Source organism: Mugil cephalus, chromosome 20, assembly GCF_022458985.1.
Source record: "Mugil cephalus isolate CIBA_MC_2020 chromosome 20, CIBA_Mcephalus_1.1, whole genome shotgun sequence".
Taxonomy (NCBI): domain Eukaryota; kingdom Metazoa; phylum Chordata; class Actinopteri; order Mugiliformes; family Mugilidae; genus Mugil; species Mugil cephalus.
The window spans coordinates 2,344,458-2,365,322 of NC_061789.1; the positions used below are offsets into that span (position 1 = coordinate 2,344,458).

The window sequence follows — 20,865 nt, forward strand, 5'->3', positions numbered from 1 at the left end:
TTGGTGTGTCCGGGCTTTCACAGTTTGTTAACAAAAAAATAAATAAAAAATGGAGTAAATGAGGGAAGGGAGACAACAAGAGGACGCTTGGGATTGGAATTTAAGAAGTAAATATTCTCTTCCTTGCGTCACAAGACAGTTCCGTGCAAGCAAAGGTGTAAAAGACATTTGGGTGAGCTTGGTGCAGGCACTCCTGCTCGGATGAGAGAAGGGGAGGAAGAGGAAGGGCTGTCAATGCAGTTTCTGTCTTTCCCCCAACCCCCAAAAACCAAGAACAATGCAACACTACAGTGGGCGACCGTAGCTTGCTACATTATAGCCATGGCTCCACAGCAAGCAAAAGGATATTCATAAGAAAAAAAGAAAAAAGAAAGAAAATGTGGCAAAACATCTCTACGTGGGTTTTTTTGTTTGTTTTTTTGTCACCCCCTCATTTCACTTAGTGCATTTCGCATGCTTCTCTGGGTGTCTGCATTGTCCCGCACATTCTCTCAGCATTTCAGAATGCAAGTTGATAATGGTGGAAAAGAAGTTTAAAATTGAAATGAAAAAAGGAAAAAGAAAAAGCGGCATTCACTCCATTCCTGGATGCTGTGGCTAGCAAGTGTGGTTGAAAGAGAGAGTTTTGTTTGAATGGAAGTCAAACCTTGCAGGCCACCCTATGGGGGCATTTCTTGCCTAAGCCGAGAGGCGGGTCGATTACTCGCAATAAACTGTACATGTCCTTATAATGTATGCGCCCGCTGCAAGAAGAATACAGGGGGGTTAACAAACACACACGTACGCACAAGAAAAAAATTATAATAATAAAAAACACACACATCCAGAAAGAAGAGAGAGAACATTGGGAGGAAGAGCACAAGATTGACAAGAATCTGAAAATACTTCACAATATGTAAAAACTCATGAATGCACTTGTGCAAAGTCACACACGAACAAATAATAAACACATCACTGCATGGTACATTCTGTTAAATGGAGGCCTTAGCGCTGCCAGCTGTTTCCCTTTATTCCCGTTTGACACCCCATTCCTTCTGCTTTTCAAACCAACCCCCTGACTGAATGTGGATGCACGATGTAATTTAAGGGACTGCAAATAGGCTAGAAAAAGCACAAGCTTGGTAAACGGCTAAATGTTTAATAGCCGCTTGTGGTGAGCGGATCCCCTCCCTCTTAAATATGTGTTCAACCCCAGACAAGTGTCTTCCTTTCCTGTCGTTTGCTCCCAGCGCGGCAGTGTCCATTTGAAGAAGTGGTTGAAAAAATAGTTAGTAGCAGGAAGGAGAGTATTTGTACATTTGTGCATCATGGCAGAAAGGTATAAATTGGATACAAATGTATGCATTTATATAGATTTTTTTAATAATTTATGATATAGATATATATAGAGATTTATGATAATAATGTATGAACTGATTTAAGATTTTAAAAAGAATCCACTTCTTCACTCTCTTTCTCCTTATTTTAAATTTGCATTTTCCCTGTCTATGTGCAGTCTACAGGACAGCACAAGAGCAACACACATTCACTGGAATGCAGATACCATGAAACTTAGCAGGTCTACAGCAGACATCGAGGCTATAGAGGGAGATTTCTGCTTGGAGCGTAGACGTTGCCTCGTTAAGTTTTTGGCAGTATACCGATTCCAGAGGAGGGAGAAGGGCTGGGAGGAGTGGAAGGATCATTCGGGAACAGTTTACAGAAACGGGTAGTGGGGGGTGAGGAGGAGGAGGAGAAGGAGGAGGAGGAGGAGGGAGGGGGTTGTTTCGGCGTGAGAGCGGTAACCAGATGCCAGATGAGGTTATGCTCGGATCCGTTACAGCCCTCTTGCAGATGTTTCATCGGCACATCGCGTAGTTTTACAAAGCTGGTGCCCTGTCCGTTTCTGTCTTTTTCACGAAGTTATTTAAAGATATGGTGCAGAACATTTGGCTTCCCCTTATGGCAGTAGCTGTAATTACACCATCCTAATCTAATGGGTTACAATTCAGTTTGACATCGGGGCTGTTTGTGGCTCAGCCAAGTGGACAGGAGTTAAGTTAACTCGGGGCGGCCGAAAGAAACACGCCGCTGGTCCATGAACCAGGCGTCATCACAGGTTTAGTGTCTTTGTTTCTGTTTTGTCTCTAGCTGGCTAAGCAACATGACTGTGGCTGGTGTTTCTTTTCCAGTGCAGAAAGAAGACACTCTGGGACAAGTTGGTACTGGAGTAGGCAGAGTAGGCAATGTAGCTATTGCATTTACTCTACCCAAACAATGGATTTTTGTCTTGGAACTGTGCAATTTGACTGCATTCTTTACGCGTTTACTATTTTTATATGGAGCATCAGAAACCTTTCATAGCTGCTTCACAGATTTTCCCACCAGAGGTCCTCCACACTCCTTGGTGCTGCGCCTTCTTTGTTGCTAAATGCACCAGCTTATGTGCAATTTCTTAAACTGTTAAATACTGAGAAATTCACCTGCTGCTGATGATTTGCTTAATCGGCAAAACTTGTTTAACACACATGAATTTCTGCCTGGGACTTTCTCTGTGTGAGCACATATATGTTAGTCAACAACAAAAACATCACATTAAAACATTTAATATGTGTGTGTGTTGGTGGTGTCATGTGAGCTGCCTGTGTGCGCCGCCTGTTCGTGCACGGTACTCACCAGGCCGCGGGATCATACTCTGCCCATATCCTGACATATTCATCCAGATGGTGAGGTCCCAGTATGGATGAATCTCTAGTCAGGTACTCAAAGTTGTCCATGATGACAGCTACAAACAGATTCAGCATCTGCGTACGTAGAAGAATAAAAGCTAAGCGTCTCATTGACTCCGTGAAATCTTTAGGATAATAATTCACTTTTCAATCACAGGCTTCTTTTCAAAGATGCAGAGCAGCTTATAAATAGAGTTCCCAGTAGGATCTTTGTTTAGATTTGAGACAAAACTAGAGTTTCTATCCAGTTTCTCTTCCCTAGCCCTGGGATTTGAAATACCTTGCAGGAAAAAAAAAAAGCCCATGCTTGAACTGGGCTTTCTGCAAAAACGCCTTCAGATGCAGATGCAGTTGATACAATTTTACATGAACTTCATCTCTTGTTTCTGTATGTGCACGTGTACTGTCAATAATGTTGGTTGCTTTATTGTGGTGACCCTGGTTTAATAAGATGTGGACAGAGCGTGAATGAAGACGCTGGATTGTTCTCACCAAGAATGAACAGAAGAAGATGAAGGAGACGAAGTAGAGGTAGGCAACCTGGCTGCCACACTCTGGCTCTGTATTCCCTGACTGGGGGTCGCAGTCCTTACCCCCCAGACAGGCCAGCATGATCTCGTGCCAAGCCTCTCCTGTTGCACTCCTACAGAATGCATAAAATGTGTCCTTTATTTATCCAGAATTTCACCACGGCTTCAAAAATTCTAATCTAGACAGAGGTCTGCACAGATATAAGCACCTAAAGAGAAGCATCAGAGCCTGTATGAAAGTCCTGAAGTTGTTGTGCTGGTTGATGGCACTCTCTCCATCTTCTTCAATTGCAATGTTCCCAAAGAGCTGCAAAACACAGAGCAAACCAGACACTATTTATTAACCAGTGATCTTTTAGTCCTTATTTGCAACCGAATCCTTCAGGGCTCAGCAACTCTCTGAAACTTTACAACACACATGCTGTTGTGGCCTAATCCTCCTCCCATCATGTGCCAAATCCTCCCGATCATCATTGTCGTCACCCTCATTCTCCTTGTCTGCCGCGTCCTCCTCGTCATAATTACACTATAAAATATGGTTAATGGATCCCAAATGCACCGTAGCAGTTTTTAGGTGGAGCCTCTCACCCACCTGCATCCCAATGATGGCGTAGATGAAAAACAGCATGGCAATGAGGAGGCAGACATAAGGCAGCGCCTGAGGAGAAGCACATTAATCGTTCAGTGTTAAGTTGGCTTGAAAAAGAGCACAATGAGAAAAGGCTGCGCACATGTCAAGTCTGCATATGCAAGGGAATAAGATGTGTTATGCTCGAAAGTAAACCTTGAAGGACTGAACGAAGGTCCACAGCAAGATGCGGATGGTTTCTCCTTGCCTCAGCAGCTTGATGAGACGAGCTGCCCTGAACAGCCTCAGGAAGCTCAGGTTGATGAAGTTATTCTACAGTGCAGCCACAACATTAATGAAGAAAGGGGGAAAGGAGATAATAGAGGAGGTTGAGAGAGGGGGGAGAAGGAGGATTGGGGGTTGGAATAAAAGGAAAGATCAGTTAGTTGTACTGCAAAGAGTGCAAAAATAAAATAACAAATCCCAAGAAGAATATCAAAAACAAAAAAAAAAAGGAGAAGGAAACAATCAAACTCAAATGAACAGATTCAAACTCAACACAAATGAAAGAATCAGGAGCCAAACAAACAAGTCAAAAGCAAACCAAACTCAAATCAGCAAGACTCCGACAAGCTTTTCATTTCCACTAAGGTCTGACAAAAACCAAACAATGCAACACAAGGGAAAGGAAATCATCCAAATCTAGCTCGTTTCATCCAACTGGGGTATACAGTATCATTAGTAACTGTGTTAGGAGTGGTGAGGAGTTAAGAGTGCAGGGGGAGTCAGGGCATTTTCTTGGAAAGACAACCAAATGCACTAATTCTCTCAAGGCAAAATATGCATTTTTTTACAGTTTTTTTTTTTTTTTTTTTCAAATGAAGCGAGCCCACAGCATGCAGATGTGAACTGGTGCAAGGCAAAGCAGCACGTCTAATGGCAGCTCGTGCACCGGCCAATAGGACCGACTGCCAGAGTCACGTGACATACTGTAGTGATGTCACAGTGAAATCGGAACAGAGGGTGGTTCAAGGACAAACGCAGGTCATTGGATATTAGGTTCCTGAGGTTACTGTGTTTTCAGTCTAAGCCTCCTGAATAAGCATCTTATGGATTATATATATATATGAAAAAAAATGAGCTGGGACATCTTTGTGTCAACTGAAAGCGATTCGTTAATCTTGATTTGAAAACATATCTGCGTTAAGAATGTATGTAATCTTACAGTATGTATTCTAATAGGGTTCTTCAGCTGTTTCCCACAGTAAAGAACCAAAACACTTCAGTTTGAGGCTTTGCTCAAAAGGAAGTGGCAGCAGCACATGCAGGTTCCATGTTTTGGCAAGTATTAGATAGCTCTGTGTGTGTGTGTGGGGGTGTGTGTGTGTATGCATTTTTGTGTGTATGTGCGTTGTAAACATAAAGGTTCCCTGCTATAGACATGCAACGGGCAGCATGCATCACTTGTTCTCTCCGCCACGGGCAAAGCTTTGGTTGTTACTGGAAACACTCTCCCAGTCACTGTCACGTATATCGCATGTGTGCGTACAATGATTAGCTAATCTAGTTCATGGGGATGCTTTCAGTACAAGCATACGCCCGCACACAGTGACTGGCAGAGGATAAGGATAAAAAATGTGACAAATCTCGAGCTCAGTCAGAGTTGAGGGCTTTGGGGACGATGGGCGTCAAGCAAGGCATGCACATTTCACAGCCGCCACCGACACCGGCTGGCAGGATGCAGTAAAGAACTGGATGCAGTTAAAACAAGATCTCCAAAAAAATTACAAACCATCTACATGTGGATGTTGCAGACATATGGTTTATAGCAGCAAAATTTTTGGATTTTTGGTTGGTTCGAAGAACAACCACACAGATTGACCAAGCCAGTTGTCATGGGTGGACACAGAGGAGTCATAGTGCATTTTGATTGGAAGGAATCACAGCAAGAAGTAGAAGGAGGAGGAGGAGAAGTAGTAGTAGTAGTTGTTGGGGGGAGAAGGGGATGTGGCGAAGTAGATTACGGTGGGTCGCCGTAAAGTTTGTGGACGATTTAAAGAAAGCATGTAAAAAAGATAAAAAACAAGAAAGAAATCAACGGTCATTACAGAGACACGTTAGCACAGCAGCAGGATTCGGTCAAGGCGGCGCTGACACCAAGAGTCAAGATGGTTCGAGACTGCGATAATATCACAATATATAAAAAATGAGTCAGAAATAGAATTTCACTGGTGAAGGAAATCAGTTTAAGCCTTTAGAGATATTCAGTCAACGCTTACTCCCACAGAACAGGCAGGTCACAGGGTTAAATAAATGCAATATTGCTCTTGAGTCTTGGTCTGGCGCAGATTTGACTTCGTCATTCGGGAGCACGACCTCTTGAATCGTTTTGACTCAAAGCGATTCAAGAGGTCAATGCATCTCGTCAATACAGTTCACTTTTCTCACCCGGTCTACATGTAATTGTCGGTGAGATCATTCAACGAGAGGCAACACTTGAGGTGTGTTCAGACGGACATATTTACAAAAGATCCAAATCAAGTTAATGAGGGAGCAGTTACACAGGTTTTCCACTTCATTTGATTAACGAAGCACCAGTTTCAGTCCAGTTTCTTTGTCTCGGTTTCTAATCTCTGTGTGAAACTGTGTCTGAAAACCACGTCCTGTCTGAACACAACATATACAATCATTTCATTTCAAAACCAATGTTTCAATGTCCAGTCATAAACAACACAATGTACGCACTCACACGTACAGACTGGATGTAGCAACTATCTCATATAGTCATTTGTTACCTGTCCATGCGTTTCATTTTTGCTCTAAAACAACCTCAGAGGAACTTGAGAAAGAACATCTAGAAGTAACTATCAGTAGTTACACACTAATTTTTGAATTCTCTTCCTTCCTTTTAGACATTTACAGTAAACTAAATGATAACTTTGCTAATTATATGGGAACTTATATTTCTTGTTTAACTCATGATTGGTTTCACTTGGTCCACTATGTGCCAGTAATGTAACTCTGGATGCAAAAACTCCTCCACCTCAAGCCATGGAGCCTGGAGAATGTATTTTCTTTTATACTCTCATAATAACAATTGGGGAGAGCTTTATTGACCGTGTAGATACTGTAGCTAAACATACAAGGACCAGCTATTTGTACACACACAGAATAGTGAACAGATTTGGAGCAGTGGGCAGCCATGCAGAGGGAGTCATTTGGAGACGTTTTAGCTGGAGCATGGATATGTGGGGATCCACTATTCCACACCTACCCACTACCCCTTTTTAATTGACTTCAACTCTTCAGTCTGATGCGGCTGCATAGGCTCTATTGACCACCTGAGCTGTAACCTGATAATATGGCTGTTAGACTGCTTGGAGAAGCTGTGAACTGCTTCACTACAGAGCATTAGCTTTTCTGCCTTACTCTCTGTGGCTGAGAGCTGGCAGGCTGAAGCCTGGTCCCTCTTTATCCCACCAAGTGGAACATTTATATAAGACTTTCAAGAGATGTTCATGCATGACTGAGCAACGCTAGACCCAACAGTGGCCTCATGCTTTCCCTCCACTGTATGTTTTGCAGTCAGCGCGGCAGATGTGAAGGTCCACAGGCACACGCTGAAGCTCACCAGACAAATATTTCATTCATACTTGTTCAACAGATGTACACTCTACAAACATTGCTGAAATGTTCCCATTTTCAGTTTCGACCTCTCAGTGCAGATCATTGAACACACGGATGCCTCAAATCCGGCTACTTACCCCAAGCTCGGTGACCAGGATGTCAGTAATGCTGCCCAGAACTGTCACACAGTCAAAAATGTTCCAGGCATCTTTGAAATAATTCTGCGATCGGGACAAGAGAGAAAGAAAGAGACAGACAGAGACAAAAGAAGGAGAAAAAATACAAGAGAGGATGAAGTGGAAAAGGAGCAATGTTGTAAGGACATGGATGTGGCAGGGGAGCAGGCAAAGAGCGGGAAGGAAATGAGCAGAAGACAGAGGAACGAGGCAGTGGCGGGGAGATGAAGCATCGATAGCCCACATTGAAATATGAAAGAAAGGGATGGGGCAAGATTAAAATGAAAAAAAAAAGCAAAGCAAGAGCAAATTCAGATTCAGAGGTAAAGAATGAGTAAGACAGAGAGAATTTGCGTCAAACAGAAAGAAAGAAGGGGGGGGATGTCAGTGTATGCCAGGCAAAGGGAAGAAATTAGATGAGACAAATGGCAGTGATGGCATGTTGGATAGATGCCACCAGACAGGCTAGGAACAAAATGTACCGCATCAGAAGGAGACTACAGCGGCTATCAAACATCACATGCTGCTGCCGCTACTGTACAGCACAAAGCAAACCAGTTCAGCCACAGTGCATTATTTCCACAAACCTCGTTCACCTTTTTACCTCCAAATATCTTTATTTTATGTTTTAAAGGTAGTGTAGTCAAACTGTGCATTAGATAAGTGGAGAAAGGAAGGGAAGTGGACATCTTTGAGGGTCGGTGTTGTGTTTATGACGTGTGCTGGTCGGACTAGTTTGTACGAGTACACTCTCTAAGTTTCAAATCTTGCTTAATCGCCGCCCCCCCTCCTTATCGGTAAGCTTCTCTTTTTGCCACCCAAATGTCATTCACTGTCAGACCAGCCTTTAATTACTTTATTACTTTTATCTCCCCCTCTCCTGAGAACTCCTCCTTAAACTGTCTCTTTTATCCATTTTGTTTCGTGTTTGTCTTCTTTCTCTGCATATTTCCCTGAGGATTTATTTCCATATTTGATTTTACCCAATGAAAAAGCTATCCTTAGATTCGTACAACAGACAATGTGTGACAAAAGCTAAGCTACCCAGATAAACCTCAAGCAAGTTTGAGGTGGACAATTTAAATGTGTGCGGAAATGAAAATAAGCGGCACCAAACTTGGCTATGCTTGACTGTGATAAACTATGATATTTCCAGAGTACAGACCTGCAAATTAATGCTAAAAATGCAATGTAAAAGAAAAGCATTTCGCACTTTGACTAATTTTACAACATTTTTTTCAATGTCTTGTTCCACTTTCTGTAGAGCAGAGTGAAGTTCTGTTGGAAAAACTGTTTTATTTTGTCTTTAATAAAATGTTTCTGGAGGGTTTTCTTGTCAGATTCGTGAATCTCATTCTTTGGCTCTTGATTTAATTTATACCCAAGAATGTACACAAATACACAGCTAATAATATTAATCACCGACCACAAAAACCACACACAAGCCCACACACACACATATGCACTCACCAGCGCTCCGAAGGCGATGATCTTGAGTACACACTCCATGGAGAAGAGGGACGTAAACACTATGTTCAGGTTGGCTAACACGGCTTCATAGGTATCAGACGCTCCGTCATACTATAAGCAAACACACACACATTCGCACCAGCAAACCCACAAATACAAGAGAATGGATTGCCATAAACACAGATAAATTCATGTAAACACACATGCGGAACAGACACACACCACCAGAGACAGAAAGGAGGGCGAGAGTGAACAGTAATAGACACGACACGCAACAAAATCTCGTTTCTTTCTAATATCTGTATCAACCAGTGAGTTTTTTTTTTGTGTTGGTCAGTAGTTGTTTACGCTGTTATGTGCGTCTCTGTCCTTTACCTTCATCATCAGCACGACAGTGTTGAGCGCGATCATTGCCATGATCGTATACTCAAACGGCGGCGACACCACAAACTCCCACATTCGATACTGAAAGCTTAGCTTGTTCTGAGGCATGTGGCGCGTCAGAGGCCTGGCGTTAATGGCAAAGTCTATGCAAGCTCTCTGCCAAAAAAAAAAAAAATAAAACAGAAAAAACTGTGAGTTTTCATTCACATCCTGCTTTCGAATTAACACTTACACCGCTTTTATTTCTGAAACCTATCAGACCTTAACCTTAACCTCACCTCATTCTTTTCTAAACTATACTCTTCCATCATCTTGTCCCCTTGTTCCTGAAAGGTGATGATGATGAGAGCTACGAAGATGTTGACGAAGAAGAAGGGGAAGACCACGAAGTACACCACGTAAAAGATGGACATCTCCATCCGGTATCCTGGGCTCGGGCCCTGGTTCTCATAAGTCGCATCCACTGAATGTTTCAGCACCCTGCGGTGGCAGAGACAACGGTCAAAGGTTGACGAAGGCAGGTGTGTTGCGCGTCACCGCGTGTTTGCGTATACTCACTGCGGCCACCCCTCTCCGGTAGAAACGGTGAAGAGGGTGAGTAGGGCCCAAGCCACATTGTCGTAGTGGAAATCGTACTTCTTCCACTCCCGCTTCTGCGCCTTCACTTCATTATCACGTTCATACACCAGGTATTCGCCTCTGAAACACAAATATCACATCATCAGCATAGTGAATAAAAACTTCTCAAATTGATATTTAATCCAGTTTCTGGGTACATACAGAAGACGATTGAACATATAAAACAATCTTATATAACATGTTCCAGGATCCAGTGCCCTGACCTGCAGTCACGCTCAAACTCTTTGGATTCATCAGTGCAGTAGAAGAAACGTCCCTTGAATAGCTGCACAGCCACCACGGCAAAGATGAACATGAAGAGCAAGTAGACGATCAGGATGTTGAGCACATTCTTCAGAGAGTTCACCACACAGTCAAACACAGCCTGAGGGTGGAGAAAAAGAAGGGAAACAACAGAGGGATAGAGGTTGGTTAAATCTGTTTTTGGTCTTGAATTGCTCCAGTTTCTGGTCAAAGGTTGCTTCCGATGTGAAAAAAATAACAATAGATGGGTTTTGTCTGTGTTTTGGAAAATAAAAGTTAATTCTACTTTGAAACATTTAGGGTGTAAACATACCTTGAGTTTGGGAAGACGTTTAATGGTCTTCAGAGGTCGCAACACTCTCAGTACCCTCAGAGACTTGATGGTGCTGATGTCTTTTCCCTTACTGCTCCCTCTACATTTGTGCATACACACCAGAACACCCATACAGACACAGACACACACACACACACACACACACACACACACAAGCACACAACAAATAAAAGAGTCAGCAGGTTCAAGGGTATAATGCAGCCAAAATCCTCTCGATTCCCAAAATGGCAGTGGGCGGCCATTTCTTGCATTTGCGTCCGAGTTAACTCAAAAAGAGTAACTGCGTCTGGGTTAAATACAGTACACAGCAACACATGCAGCACCGCTATCTTGTTACGCCTTAGCCTCGTTTCTACTCGTGAGGTTAGCATTGTAGCTACATGCTAGAGTTAGGTGCTACTTTCCAGCTACTGTACATGCTACGGGAACAACTGATATCATTCCTGTCTGAATGCTATCTAGTGTCACTCGTTTAATACTTTGCAATGTATTTCAATGCTTTACGAAGGCGGCTAAAGCCTCGGCTTGCACATGCCCAGCTAATGGTGAAACGTATTCATGCTGCATTGAAACCTTGCTTTCCATGCTGCAGTATTACTTCTTTTAAGCAGCAGTTTGGAGTGATGAGAGAACTGTATTCTATACAGAGACATTTACAGAGAGAGTTTAGTCGTGGTCTACGTGAGAGATAAATGTTATCACACCAAACTCCTTGAACTTCAAACGTACGTGACAGTTTGGTCGTGATGCCATGTTAAAGAGTACTAAAAACAGTCAAACTCTCTCTTGATGACTCAACCAGTTCATTTCTACAAGCTCTAAACTACAACTAGCTGGATTTACAGCATTGTTCGAACAGCATGGAATCTTGTCTTGTAGGGCTTTGGGGCAAGAAAAAGACATTTTAGTGAGTATTTCTCTATAAAAAAATGCTGAGACAAACTAGCCAGACTCAATTTTTATCAGAGTATGAGTCCATCTGAATCATTAAACAACATTTTTAGGTCACCAGATCTTTAGTGGAATCAATTTCGCAACGGAGGGCTTCCAGGCCAACTTTCTTCCACAAAAAAAAACTGTGTTAAGTTTGTCTGGCTTTAAGACTAGAGCCAAACATGTTCCTTTTTAGAACTTCAACAGTTTAGCTTTTATGGTGCAGGAAAAATGTTAAAACCTCACAAAATTAACAAAACTCTATATCCACGTAGTACGAGCAGATGTCTAACAATAGTATAAAGAAACGATAAACTGAACCAAAAAACTGAACGTGTTTTGTTTACTTAAATAATTGTCTCACTACCTTCTCGCTGTCATCGAAAACTGTCTGATTGTGCTACTGCCCTGAATTTTGTCTCACATATTAATGATCAGGATGAAGAGGTGAAGTTCACAGGTCGCTGAAAGTGGTCCGTAGGGGCTGTGTGTACAGCTGCCTGTGTCTTACAGCTGTTGGACCAGATGGTAGAGTGCTAGTAGTTGTTTGCAAGTGTGCACACACATGTAGGGCTATCTGTGTGAAGCACTTTATTATGCATGTGTCTGAGTGCTTTTAGTCACATTTTCAGATGTCTGATCATGTTTTGTTTTTGTGTTTAACTTCACTTATATCTGCATCTGCATGATTCAGCTGATGAACTGATGCAGGTTAAAATGAGGTTCAGTTGCGTTTGAGCTGTTCCATGGTGAACAATGGAAGAAGAGGGAAAGACAGACAAAGTACAAGTTCCAGCTGCGATGAGGCATGGGTGAAGAGGAGAGGGTGTGTGATTCAGAAGACACCGAGAGTGCAGGGGGGAGGAAATGAAGAGGAAAAAGAGAGAGAACTTTACCCGCCGCCGCCGCTGTTGGTCCGAACGGAGAGATGAATAAGGGGTGAGAGACAGCGAGACAAGGGCATAGGAGAGACAAAAAGACAAAAAGGGTGGGAGGAGGAAACAGGATGGGACACAGAGAAAGGAGGGATTTCGAAGGAAAACATCCACATGAGAGACGGAGAAAGAAAAAGAGAACACAAGGCCTGCTTTTTGTTAGATCACCCCTCCCACCTGCAGACTACCGTCACCGGATTAAACTTACACATGCACTTGTATAAAACGCATCGACAAACTACTGCCTTCATTAGGACACCACAGTGGTGATGAGTCTGGAGACCGGTCGTCACCTATAAAATCTATAAATTAGCTCACGCTGAGGTAAAAGCCCACGAGTAATGAACACATTATTAAATATGTGTTGATTAGGACAGCTAGAAAGACCAACATGCCTGCATTAAAATTCATTTAACACACCTCATGTCTATAGACTAAACATTGCCTGATGAATAAGCTCTCTCAGAGTAGCTACCCAAACTTGATTAGTCAACATCTTTGCCACGGAGGTCTGTCTTGGCATGCATCTGAGTCCGACTGCAGAAATATGCAGGATGGCGGTAAAAGCGGTCCAAGGCACAGCAGCCCTCAGACCAGACTAATTGGATTAAAGGAGCGATAAACATCTCCAACGAGACTACTGATCCTTTCTGGAGTGCCGTGTGATTTCCACCGATTGAATTAAGGCGCTATCTGGATGTGTATGAGTCCAACTGCTTCAGATCTCCCCATTAGCCATTAGCGTTGCTAACCCCCAACTGTGTAAATCAGACTTTATCGGTTAAATAGTTAAACATGCCTGCGCTGTGTGACTGTATACACCTTTCGTATTCATATAAACTTTAAAACTGACCCACATGTAACGCAAAGAGGTTAGAGGACACAGAGATAAGGACGGATGCACACAGATACGTATATATATATATACACACAGACATACAGAAACACACTTGATAGAACAATTGATAGAACAGGGAAGAGTTTAAGTGAAACACACACACATATAAAGATGATTCAGGAAGAATGACTGGGTATACACCAGTCTTGCTGATGGACCACCACCACTAGAACCCTGGAGTACCAGCCATGTTCTTTGATTTCCTCGTCCGCTAGCTTACGATCAGCAACGATTTAATGCAGTAAAACGTGGAGTAGGTACTTGTGTGCACGGATGACACCCAAAATCAGATGTGAGACCAAGCTGATACTGGTTTAAATGACCAAAAGGTCCTTTACCTAACGTCCTACGGAATCTGCCTGTGAAGGTTCTTAGTCACACAGGTCATGTCTACTTATGTCTTACGTCCCTTATGTCTTATGGCATATCCCTAAAAAACAAGCTGGAACCAGGGCAAGTGGATTTGCTGATCTCTTGAAAGCATTTCATCCAAACATCTTCTTCAGTTCTAAATGAGTGACATCTTTCATAGTTTATGAAATCCATTATGCAGAATGCATCCACTTACTTACGTCACTTGGCCATTTCTGTATTACTATCAGTGGATTGAAGACCTTACGGGTGTAGACCATCAGCATCGAGTTTCATTTCATTTCACTTCAAATTAAATCTGATTAATTTAAATTTAGGAAATCGGTGACTACATTTCTATTTACTCAAATGAAATCCAAGACAACAGACTGAAAATAAATCCTCTTAGTTAATAGCGCTGACAGCCTGTCCAGAAACGATTGACATCCAACCGTATAACGAGTTTGCATAATGTAGTGGTGTCGCCCTGGGAATCGAAATGAATGGAGCAACCGCCATTCTAAGCCTCAATAACCTGACTCGAGAGGAGGCTTGGTGCGATACAGCATGAACGGCACAGGGAGGAAGCACACAAGCCAACAAACTCACTGTGCTCACAGCTACAATAATCCACTGAAAAAATATTTACTGTATCCGGTTCTGCATGATAAAAGCATTGCCATGTAATCAATTAAGCATCATGTAAAACTCCAACTATTTGAAGAAAACGGAAGGTTTGATGACTTCATAGAACAGAAAAACAACAAAATGACAAATTATAACAACACAAGACGGAGCAATATCACAGCATATCTCTTAATTAATAGGCTTATTCAGAGGAAATGCCAAAGGATGTTGATTAGCGCTGAAGTTGTGCTAAGCTCCATAAAATACTATGGTAGATTTGCTTTCAGGTAAACTGCCAATGTTTTAATTGCCAGTAATTTAATTGTACAGCAATACATATTGCAGGGTCAACATAATAATAAGAATCCCATTTATAATTATTTAAACAATAATTTAAACATAAAAAAATGCTTCTCATGCCAGCAGTAATTCTTAGTTCTGCGCATGCTCCTTAAACGTGTAACATGTAAAGTAACAAATACTAAAAGTCTGACGGTGTACTTCAGCCCAGCCTCAGCCAAGTTTGTGAAACAGTCATTAAATGTAATTTAAGTCACTTTTCAGCACAAGAGCACAGCTTTGAAAACATTGGGTACCTTTCATGCCAGCAACACCTTTTTGAAAGGGTACATTTGAACCCAAACCATGATTTTTACCTAATTCCTCACTTTTTAATTTTTTTTCTATCTGCTTGTGCTGCACCATCATTAAAGTCGTGATCATGTCCAGTATAAAAAGGGCAATTCATGTCCATCTACACAAATTAACATTTTTGACTATTTCACAAATTGCCATGATGCAATTTTGCATCAAATCTAAAAATATGTACAATCTATCAAAATATACTAAAGTCCAATTTCACTACAAACAATGTTAATCCTAACCCTAACCCCCTTATCCTGATGGTCTCCCTAACCATGCAAAAGCAAAATCCATGCCTTGTACCTAGTATAGGACTCATAACCTAGAGTCAAATGTGTGCAAATGTAACATTTCTATGTCCAGAGTCATGCACATCAAGTAGAGTTTATAGTACCTGCTTTGTCGAGGAGATTTTTTGGACGCCAGCTCAGCGTGGCCTGGCCAGGCTTTGCATGGGACCCTTTACTCTAGAACGCCCTAGGCACTAAAGGGTTACAGGTGCAAAGGGTGGTCCTCACCTCTCACACAGGGAAAAGGAGGTGGGAAGGGAAAAGAGGGCGGGATACTATTTTATAACATGTAGGGATGTAAGCGGTGGGCGGAGGGATTAGAAATGAAAGGACTGCAGGGTCAAAGGTGGATGGCCACATGTAGGACGGCTGTTTCTTTTTTTTTTTCTTTTTCTTTTTTACTGTGAGCACCAGTAAGAAATAGTATAATGAGGGGGCAGTTGAGGAGTCAGAGAGAGGATAGAAGGAGGGCTGAGAGGAGAGAGAAAGCAGAGGCCGAAAAAGGAACCATGGGTGAGTCGAGATGAACGGGGAAGGCTGTACTCCAAGGCACCAGTGAGGCAGTAGACAGCCAGAAGAGGAGGAGGAGGAGGAGAAGGAGAAGCAAGGAGAGAGGAGAGGAGAGGAAAAGGGGAGGCAGGAGGGAGACTTACGTGAAGGCGAAGGCCACCAGAGCACCACTAACCACTATAAAGTCAAGGATGTTCCACAAGTCCCGGAAATAAGAGCCTTGGTGCAAGACCAAGCCCAGGTCCACCATCTAGAAGAGAAGCAGAAAACACAGACTGATTTTGGTGCCAACGTGAGGCGTTGAAGTGATTAATCCTCATTTGGGGCTGGAGATCTCGACAGTTCCGAGGGAAAATTCTCGCCTTACCTTAATCAGCATCTCAAATGTGAACACTCCTGTGAAGACATAGTCGAAATAGCGTAGGACCTGAACAAAGAAAGAGACAGAGTGATTTGATGATGCATGCATTATTTTGATACAGAATTAACTGTGTACTGTGATATACTGTACACAGTACATTTTTGCATTATCTGAAATTATTATTTTAATATTTCTAGTAGAGAAGAAATGAAATGAGTTTGTCTTTCGAGGATATTCTACACTCACAAAATCGGGTTTTAGGCATAAAACAAATTGCTGCATGAATGCATGTCGTCTTTCTTACATTGTTTCGAGGAGATTCAGGCCAGACGGGGTCTTCAGCAGCCAGGGCAATGCTGCTCATGGCAATTACCAGCAGGATGCACATCTCAAAATAACGCAGGGTGCAGACGTAATGGCACGCACGGCGAAACCTAGGGGCAGACATTTGTGTTTCTCTTGGTGCTATGTGTAGCGTTACATCTCATTTGTAGGTGTAATCAATACACTTATCTAATAAACCCTCCCTTTGACATGTTAATGTGGTTAAACTAGAATTCTTACATGATGTTCCATATTTCAGTGTCATTGCATCTCATCTCTATAGTGATAGGATCTAATTAAATAATTAACTTAGCTACATTAAAACAGCTGAGCTAATCGTTTATTTAACCCACAGTCGAGAATGTAAAGTTCCCGACAAACCAAACCAACATCAACGCTCTTTCACCAACGTATGTGGCCTCATGTTGTTCAGGTCAGTGTGAGCGTGCAGCACTCACGGGTTGGTGGTGGACAGGATGAACATGGAGGTATACGGAGGCATTGGCCTAGGTCCTCCTTCGCCTGCCTTCTCATCATCGTCATCATCCTTGTCCTCCTTCGCAGGCAGAGGCTCCGTGTTGGCATTTTTATTAACTGGAATGCAGAGAAAACAGAAGGAGGGCAATCATGTGAAGTTTTGTTATTTGAGCCAACGGTTTAAAAAAGAGACGCGCTCACTCGGCCGTTACCTTGCAGTATGGCATTGGTGGACGGGAAAATTGGCATGTCCACAGCCGTGTAGTCAGGGTGGGGCAGCCTGATCACGCTGTTGGCACGGTGATGTCCGATATTCCCGTAACTGTCTAATGTGACCAAACTTCCGTGAGTGGCGCTGTTAGCAAGATGGAGGGCCGATCCGAAGACGGTGCGGTTGGCCATCGGGTTGGGTCGACCTTCGCTGGGTGGAGTAGAGCCAGACACCAGTTTGGTATTCATGAGATTGTCCATGTCCTCACTGTACTGGCTGTTCTGCCTGGAAAGGGCCTTTTGGATGGGCCGCGTGGTCGAGAGGTTAGGGACACTGCAATCCCTAGAACGAGGTACAAGAATAAGAAAATGATGATGAGATGATAATCAGAACAGAAACAGAGAACACAGAAAGTGGGAAAGAGGAATAACGGTGAAGTGGATCTTATTTGGGGACAATGGACATACTTCCTTCTACGTTGGCATATCCTCTTCCCTTCGCCCTCCGTGTGATTTCCGTGCCGACTTCTTCTTGGCTTCCTCTCACTGCCATCGCCAGCTCCCTCATGCTCTCCTCCTTCTCCACCTTTACTCTTATGTCTCCCTGATTTTCCTCCACCTCCTTCCTCACCGTCCTCTGCGTTCTTTCGATGTGATCTGGGTTTCCTGTGCTCTGACTGTCCGCCCCCTCGGCTACCGCTCCGGGTGTGGTGATGGCGTTTGGACGGCCTCTCCTCCGAGCCTGGCCCGGGAATCACCGTGGCATCCAGGCGGACGCGAGAGCCATGGTGGTGGACGCCTTTACGGCTCTGCCTGCTTTCGGTGGACTCCCCCCGCTCCAGGGGAGGCCTGGGTGGGACCGCGCCTCCGCCGCCACCCCCTCCGACTTGGCCGTGGTTCTCGTGGAGGCGTGTTTGTCTGTGGAGCTCGTCGGCAGGGTGGTGCTGGCTGACGCAGAGGTCTGAGTTGTTGGCAGTGGTCTTGTTGGTGTTGTTATTTCGGTTTTCGTGGGGGTCGACCACTAAGGGCCGATCGAGGTGGGTCTTCATGTCTGGTCGGATTTGACGTGAGAAGTTTACCTGTGAGAGAAAAAGTCGAGGATAAGGGAGCGTCTGATATATGGATAACAGATTTAGCAGATTAAAATAACACGTAAAGTCATCATCCAAATCTTGATGGCTGTAACTTGTGTACACTGATAGCACAAGTCTAACGCCTGGTTTGCCTTGTCCTTTACATTGTTCTGCTCCTCCCTCCCTGTCCTTGCCTTCCAGCGTTCGTCGGGGTCCAGCTCGTTATAGAGGGCCTCGCGGCTGGACACCAGGGTCTGCTTCCTCAGCTCCTTGGTGCGCTGCTCCCACACCGACTTATTGATCCCCTTGTTGTTGTTCTTCTGCTGCTCCTTACTGCAAAATGAAGCAGGGTGGAGAACAAGGAGAGGATTGGCAGCATTAAGACCCCACTTTAAGACTCAATGCTGTGCAAATACACACACACAGAGGCATGAGAGTGATGAAGTGGAAACCAACACCAAAAATATAAGTACGGAAAATAGCCAGGACAGAAAGACACACTGGGGGCCACAGACATTTAAAAGGGTCATTTGGCTGGACCTATAGAACATGGTGCTAGGTGTCTACACAGCTTGCCAAGGCACAAGGCAGCATAGCCGTGCTTTGGTAAACCATCTGGGGACACAATGCGGAGGATAGCACTGAGGCAAGGTCAGAATTGTTATAATAGTGTCTAATTAACCAACCCAAGCTACAAGATTTATGTAGAACAAAAAGAAAAAGACATACAAAACCCCCGACTGAGCTGAATTGGATAAATTGAAATGGTTAACCAAGAGCTACCTCGTTACCCAACAACCGTGAGTGACCACCTCCTTTCTTACCCTCCAATACTTTTACCAATATCAACTTCAACCCCACTTTTTTCCTCTCAGGGCCAACATTCAACCACAGTAAAGCAGCAGCCGTACTGCGAGGTGCAGGCAACAGAAAGTAAGAAATAAAAAAAAAAATAAGCCAACACAAAAAACAGCTAAAGAAAGCGAGGTAAAGAAAAATAAAACCAAATAAAAAGATAAGAACAAAGGGACAATAAAAGAAAGGGGGGTTCTGAAACACGAAAGAAAGCAGGAAATGGTTGTAAAGTCAAGAAACAGAAGGGATTCAGAAATGAAGAAACAAATAAATAAATACCAGTCCAGAAAGGGGTCGGTAGCGTTGTGACACTCACTGTGTACTTTGTTGCTGAGGAGGGAAACAGCTGGTGAGTGAGATGGCACGAGAGAACAGAAGGAGGATTTCATTCCAAAATGGGCTATTCGTTTACCCTAAACCAGCCGGCTTCCTCCGGAAAAATGTCATTTAAATAAAATGTACTGTAAAAAAAAAAAAAACTGAATTGCTAAAAATAGATGAGAAATACTCCCGGAAAAAAAAAAACGCAAAAACAAATCTCAGAAATGAGTTTTACCAAAAACGATTCAGCATTTTGGAATGCAACCCTTCGCACACATAGACACACACATACACAGACACACACGCAACCAAACAAACATTCACACACACTCGCCTCTGCAGTTTGAATGTAAAAATTGTTTAAATTATTTCCTCCATCACTTATTTATTTACTTTTGTGACTCAGGATTACGCTACAAATATTTCAGACATACTTTTCAGATCATGACGCTGTGTGTGTTAACCATACACAACGGCATGCATTGGTCACAGTTACTTGTGTAAAACAGCTTAAACTGTAAAACTTTTGTAATACCTTTGCCCAGCGCCAAGGATAAACCCTACACAAGAGTTGCACAAAATGTCAAAAATCTAATCGACAGATTAAGCTATGCTATGCTAAAGCTTTTGAAATAGCATGCTTACAGTTTTGGGCACAACCATATGAAAAAGACAATTTACTTTAGTTTAATTTTAAAATATATTTCAAGTTGTAATGCACCAACGACTGAAAGCAAAATTCCTTGGACTCAAGTGATTAAAAAACAAACTGTACCCATTTTTTCCCTGTATTCCTGCACTCTATTAGATTGCATGGCTGCTGAAGGGGGGCTGTTTCCATTTAGAGAGTACTAGTTGGACTCGTCTAGCCTTACAACTGTTTTATGTAGCCTCCATGGCTCCCTCACCCTGAGTCTACCACAACATATCTTCTTAAGGGATTCTTCATGCACTGCTGATGTCCCCAAGTTTAAAATCCCTGCTTGGAAAAATAAGGACTTTCTCCACTGGAATTTGAATGTCGTTCTCTTTTTTATGCTACATAAATTAAGGATTTTGGATTACACTGCAGCCCTACACTGCCTGGAGCTTAAAGTCTCTGTGAAACCGCCAGCGAATGCTATTTGATTCCACAAATTTGCATACTGTAAAAAAAAAAAAAGAAAAAAAAAACATCCCTCATCCGAAAAAAGAAAAAGCCCAGTCTGCTCTGATAGGTCAGCTCCAACGGCCTGAGAAGGCACCACTGTGTAAGTGCTAGGTTTAAGCTGAAGATGAGACGCAGGGGGAGGGACTCAGTACATGCCCTGTAGTGCAGGATGAGTCATTTTATATCGTTTACCAAAAATGACAAAGATACTTTTTTTTTTTTTTTTTGG

The 20,865-nt window shown here is 43.0% G+C and overlaps 1 protein-coding gene across 39 annotated transcripts in view; it reads right to left on the reverse strand.

The window, feature by feature from the left end:
* cacna1aa (calcium channel, voltage-dependent, P/Q type, alpha 1A subunit, a) overlaps positions 1 to 20,865 on the reverse strand; it is a 78,480-nt gene that overhangs the window by 20,309 nt on the left and 37,306 nt on the right. For 15 of the 39 annotated variants that reach the window (XM_047572228.1, XM_047572213.1, XM_047572208.1 and 12 more), the window contains 23 exons: positions 19,445 to 19,495; positions 18,475 to 18,643; positions 17,706 to 18,316; positions 17,240 to 17,580; positions 17,009 to 17,144; positions 16,531 to 16,660; positions 16,233 to 16,292; positions 16,009 to 16,115; positions 12,509 to 12,520; positions 10,659 to 10,758; positions 10,306 to 10,466; positions 10,022 to 10,162; positions 9,742 to 9,943; positions 9,455 to 9,619; positions 9,080 to 9,190; positions 7,571 to 7,654; positions 5,599 to 5,601; positions 4,023 to 4,139; positions 3,831 to 3,896; positions 3,448 to 3,545; positions 3,201 to 3,351; positions 2,656 to 2,783; positions 647 to 743 (listed from right to left, as the gene is read on the reverse strand). In XM_047572228.1, the coding sequence (XP_047428184.1) occupies positions 647 to 743; positions 2,656 to 2,783; positions 3,201 to 3,351; positions 3,448 to 3,545; positions 3,831 to 3,896; positions 4,023 to 4,139; positions 5,599 to 5,601; positions 7,571 to 7,654; positions 9,080 to 9,190; positions 9,455 to 9,619; positions 9,742 to 9,943; positions 10,022 to 10,162; positions 10,306 to 10,466; positions 10,659 to 10,758; positions 12,509 to 12,520; positions 16,009 to 16,115; positions 16,233 to 16,292; positions 16,531 to 16,660; positions 17,009 to 17,144; positions 17,240 to 17,580; positions 17,706 to 18,316; positions 18,475 to 18,643; positions 19,445 to 19,495 (3,241 nt within the window). The remainder of the gene's footprint in view (positions 1 to 646; positions 744 to 2,655; positions 2,784 to 3,200; positions 3,352 to 3,447; positions 3,546 to 3,830; positions 3,897 to 4,022; positions 4,140 to 5,598; positions 5,602 to 7,570; positions 7,655 to 9,079; positions 9,191 to 9,454; positions 9,620 to 9,741; positions 9,944 to 10,021; positions 10,163 to 10,305; positions 10,467 to 10,658; positions 10,759 to 12,508; positions 12,521 to 16,008; positions 16,116 to 16,232; positions 16,293 to 16,530; positions 16,661 to 17,008; positions 17,145 to 17,239; positions 17,581 to 17,705; positions 18,317 to 18,474; positions 18,644 to 19,444; positions 19,496 to 20,865) is intronic. The other 24 variants (XM_047572207.1, XM_047572205.1, XM_047572201.1 and 21 more) reach the window with 13 other exon arrangements.